The 5,000-nt window shown below is 47.2% G+C and overlaps 1 protein-coding gene across 1 annotated transcript in view; it reads left to right on the top strand.

Annotated features, from left to right (window-relative positions):
- hmcn2 (hemicentin 2) overlaps positions 1–5,000 on the top strand; it is a 126,489-nt gene that overhangs the window by 87,259 nt on the left and 34,230 nt on the right. The window contains exons 50-53 of the mRNA XM_062543821.1: positions 39–232; positions 742–823; positions 2,819–2,955; positions 3,786–3,927. Of these exons, the coding sequence (XP_062399805.1) occupies positions 39–232; positions 742–823; positions 2,819–2,955; positions 3,786–3,927 (555 nt within the window). The remainder of the gene's footprint in view (positions 1–38; positions 233–741; positions 824–2,818; positions 2,956–3,785; positions 3,928–5,000) is intronic.

The raw sequence follows: 5,000 nt of genomic DNA, 5'->3' as shown, positions 1-5,000 counted from the left end.
GCATCTGACCTCTGACCTCTTGACCTGTGCCCTGTCAGAACCCCCACGTATCTCGGGCTCGTCGTCCCCGGAGGAGATGCTGGTGGCGGTGGACAGCGTGCTGGAGCTGGAGTGTGTGGCCGAGGGCGTCCCCCCTCCCTCCCTGAGCTGGCTGAAGGACGGCCGACCCCTGGGGGAGAGATCTGACCTCATCCAGAGGGGGGGGCAGCTCCTCAGGATCAATAAAGTGCAGGTACGACCGTCTAACGATCAATAAAGTACAGGTACGACCGTCTAATGATCAATAAAGTACAGGGACGACTGTGTAACGATTAATAAAGTACAGGAACGACTGTGTAACGATCAGTGATGATTAATAAAGTACAGGAACGACTGTGTAACGATCAGTGATGATTAATAAAGTACAGGAACGACTGTGTAACGATCAGTGATGATTAATAAAGTACAGGAACGACTGTGTAACAATCAGTGATGATCAATAAAGTACAGGTGCGAGTGTGTAATGATCGGTGATGATCAATAAAGTACAGGTGCGAGTGTGTAGCGATCAGTGATGATCAATAAAGTGCAGGTGTAATGATCAATAGTGTTGATTAATAAAGTACAGGTGCAATATGCTGTTTGGTGTGTGTGTGTTGACATGTCATGGTGTGTGTACTGTATGTGTGTATGTGTGCACCGTTCTGTGCCGTATGTGTGTTGATGTGCTGTGTGTGTGTGTGTGTGTGTGTGTGTGTGCAGGTGGAGGATGCAGGCCTGTACACCTGTCTGGCCTCAAGTCCAGCTGGGGAGGACGGCAGGAATCACTGGGTCAGAGTCCAAGGTGAGCTACCTGGCCAGGCCAGAGCCCAGTGGGACGTCCGGCACTGTAAATGCTCCAGCATTAGGGCCTAGCGTTTACGGTACTGTACTGTAAATGCTCAAGCATTAGGGCCTAGCTTTTACGGTACTGTACTGTAAATGCTCAAGCATTAGGGCCTAGCGTTTACGGTACTGTACTGTAAATGCTGAAGCATTAGGGCCTAGCGTTTACGGTACTGTACTGTAGATGCTCAAGCATTAGGGCCTAGCGTTTACGGTACTGTACTGTAAATGCTCAAGCATTAGGGCCTAGCGTTTACGGTACTGTACTGTACATGCTCCAGCATTAGGGCCTAGCGTTTACGGTACTGTACTGTAAATGCTCCAGCATTAGGGCCTAGCGTTTACGGTACTGTACTGTACGTGCTCCAGCATTAGGGCCTAGCGTTTACGGTACTGTACTGTAAATGCTCAAGCATTAGGGCCTAGCGTTTACGGTACTGTACTGTACATGCTCCAGCATTAGGGCCTAGCGTTTACGGTACTGTACTGTAAATGCTCCAGCATTAGGGCCTAGCGTATACGGTACTGTACTGTAAATGCTCAAGCATTAGGGCCTAGCGTTTACGGTACTGTACTGTAAATGCTCAAGCATTAGGGCCTAGCGTTTACGGTACTGTACTGTAAATGCTCAAGCATTAGGGCCTAGCGTTTAGTGCTGATACTGTAAATGCTCAAGCATTAGGGCCTAGCTTTTAGTGCTGATACTGTAAATGCTCAAGCATTAGGGCCTAGCGTTTAGTGCTGATAGTACTCACGTACTGTGTGTGTGTGAGATCAGTGGGAGATATTGTAGCTGTGTGCTCATCTGGGTGTGAGGTGAGTGTGAGATATTGTTGTGTGAGGTGAGTGTGAGATATTGTTGTGTGTGGTGAGTGTGAGATAGTGTTGTGTGTGGTGAGTGTGAGATATTGTTGTGTGTGGTGAGTGTGAGCTATTGTTGTGTGAGGTGAGTGTGAGATATTGTTGTGTGTGGTGAGTGTGAGATATTGTTGTGTGTGGTGAGTGTGAGATATTGTTGTGTGAGGTGAGTGTGAGATATTGGTGTGTGAGGTGAGTGTGAGATATTGTTGTGTGAGGTGAGTGTGAGATATTGTTGTGTGAGGTGAGTGTGAGATATTGTTGTGTGAGGTGAGTGTGAGATATTGTTGTGTGAGGTGAGTGTGAGATATTGGTGTGTGAGGTGAGTGTGAGATATTGTTGTGTGAGGTGAGTGTGAGATACTGTAGTGTGAGGTGAGTGTGAGATATTGTTGTGTGTGGTGAGTGTGAGATCGTGTTGTGTGTGGTGAGCGTGAGATACTGTAGTGTGAGGTGAGTGTGAGATATTGTTGTGTGCGGTGAGTGTGAGATAGTGTTGTGTGTGGTGAGTGTGAGATATTGTTGTGTGAGGTGAGTGTGAGATATTGTAGCTGTGTGTTAATCTGACCCTCACCCATGCCCCCTAGTGACCCACTACTTACCCTATGACAATTGCTAATCCCTTTGGACAATTCCTAATCCCTATGGCAATTCCTAATCCCTATGACAATTCCTAATCCCTATGACAATTCCTAATCCCTATGGCAATTCCTAATCCCTATGGCAATTCCTAATCCCTATGACAATTCCTAATCCCTATGGACACTTCTTTCCCTACACTGGACTATTTGAACTTTCTGACACTAAGCGACCTTACTGTCCTGTAACTGACCCTAGGCAGATGGGTTGGGCCCTTGAGTCATGGATCTGCCCGAGGTTGCTTCCTGTATGTATCTCCAATTCTAGGGAGTTTTTCTCTGCCCTGTTACTCATGAGCTCTCTCTGAATGATTAGCACTCTGTAAAGCGCCATGAGACATGTGAAATGTTTTGCGGCTCCGTAAGTGAAATTAAATTGAAGTTGAAATCTGGAGGGAGATAAATGACGAGCTTGTGTGTGTGTGTGTGTGTGTGTGTGTGTGTGTGTGTGTGTTTCAGTTCCGCCCACCCTGCTCGGCTCGGATGATGTCAGAGTGGTCACCGTGCCGATAAAAGGTCACCTGACCCTGGAGTGCCAGACGGACGGAGACCCGCCCCCTATGATCGAGTGGCACAAGGACGAGGCCAAGCTGCAGGTCAGACCTGCGGGCACGGCGCCATGGGCAGGCACAGGGGATGCCAGTTCCGCTTATTATAAGCGACTTTGGGCTCGCTTGCTTTTTTGTGAAGTTGCTTGGAAAAATCAGAAGTCGCGGGTTGCGGTTTGCGGGTTGCGGGTTTTTGGGCTTGTTTTTCCGAGTTGTGACTTGTTTATACTGTAATTTTCTCCGTACACCGCCTCCCTTTTCCCTGTATACAATCTTAATGCACCACGTCCATACAATTCCTATGCACCACGCACAAACACAAGTGTACACGCAGCTCTGACAACGAAAGGATCTCGTAGCAGCCTTTTTAATAACACACGGACGACCTGTCTCTGTCATTGGCCGTTTCAGAAGCCGATATTTTTTTTTTGGTCTTCGGTCGCTTGTTTTGGGCTTGTTTTCAGGGTCCAGGTATCTTATTTTCCTAGCAAAGTATGGCAACACTGGTTGGCACAGTGGTGGTATGGGGGCGGGGGATGGTGGGGACTGGACTCTTCTGCAGATAGCCTGCACACAATTTCCAATTCCTTCAGAAATCCTCCACCTCCAGCAGTAAGGATTTGGAGGTGCAGAGGGACCTGAGAGATTTGGAAACAGCAGCAGGACATGGCCAAAGTAGATACAGTATGAACTGCTGTATTGTGGGGTATTGTTATGATGATTGGATTCATGTTTATAAATCTCTGTCTGTCTCTCTCTCTCTCTCTCTGTGTTTGTGTTTGTGTGTGTGTGTGTGTGTGTGTGCGCGCATGTGTGTGTGTGTGTGTGTGTGTGTGTGTGTGTGTGTGTGTGTGTGTGTGTGTGTGTGTGCTCTCCAGCCGGGCGGTCGTATCCAGAGCATCGCTGGCGGTCAGATCCTGGAGATTGCGGACGTGCGGGCGGAGGACAGCGGCCAGTACAGCTGCATGGTGACCAACATCGCCGGGAGCAACAGCCTCTTCTTCACCGTGGAGATCTTATGTGAGATCACAACCTCATCTATCTGTCTATCACACCTTTATCTGTCTGTCTATTGCAACCTCACCTGTCTATAGCTCACACCTTTACCTGTCGGTCTATCACAGCCTCATCTGTCTGTAGATCATACCTTCACCTGCCTGTCTATCACACCTTTACCTGTCTGTAGATCACACCTTCAGCTGTCTAACACACCTTTTACCTGTCTCTCTATCACACCTTAAAGGGATAATCCGGAGTGAAATGCATTTTAGATCAATTTTTCGGACTACTGGGAGTACATACGTTGAGTTGACACCAAAATCATGTAATTCGGATGTATTTTGAGAAAGTTCGAGTTCATCGTTTTTAGCCAAAACTCGTTAGCCTGGAAGTGACCGGGGCAAGTCCTTTCGCCGCTACAAAACGCTATTTTTATACCTCTTCTACTGTTCCAACCAACACTACACTTACGTGGTAGTGAGTAGAGGGTCCCTAAAGCCAAACCGAAGTATCCCCACGTCTTTATGTGGTCGGATAGAGAGTCCAGAATGAATTTAATCGAGTCAGTACCTTTCCGGAAATGTCGCTGCTGCAGCTAGCAACGTGTTAACAACATTTTAATAACATTTCCGGAAAGGTACGGACTCGATTAAATTCGACTATCCGACCACATAAAGACGTGGGGATACTTCGGTTTGGCTTTAGGGACCCTCTACTCACTACCACGTAAGTGTAGTGTTGGTTGGAACAGTAGAAGAGGTATAAAAATAGCGTTTTGTAGCGGCGAAAGGACTTGCCCCGGTCACTTCCAGGCTAACGAGTTTTGGCTAAAAACGGTGAACTCGAACATTCTCAAAATACATCCGAATGACATGATTTTGGTGTCAACTCAACGTATGTACTCCCAATAGTCCAAAAAAATTGATCTAAAGTGCATTTCACTCCGGATTATCCCTTTAACCTGTCTGTCAATCACATCTTAACCTGTCTGTCAATCACATCTTAACCTGTCTGTCTATCACACCTTCAGCTGTCTATAGCTCACACCTGTGCTCGTCTGTATCTGGTGGAGTGTCATTAACATAAAGCATGAA

Source organism: Sardina pilchardus, chromosome 8 (genome assembly GCF_963854185.1).
Source record: "Sardina pilchardus chromosome 8, fSarPil1.1, whole genome shotgun sequence".
In the NCBI taxonomy this organism is placed as follows: Eukaryota; Metazoa; Chordata; class Actinopteri; order Clupeiformes; family Clupeidae; genus Sardina; species Sardina pilchardus.
Note: the sequence above shows the minus strand (reverse complement) of the source record. Positions and strands in the feature narration are given on the sequence as shown.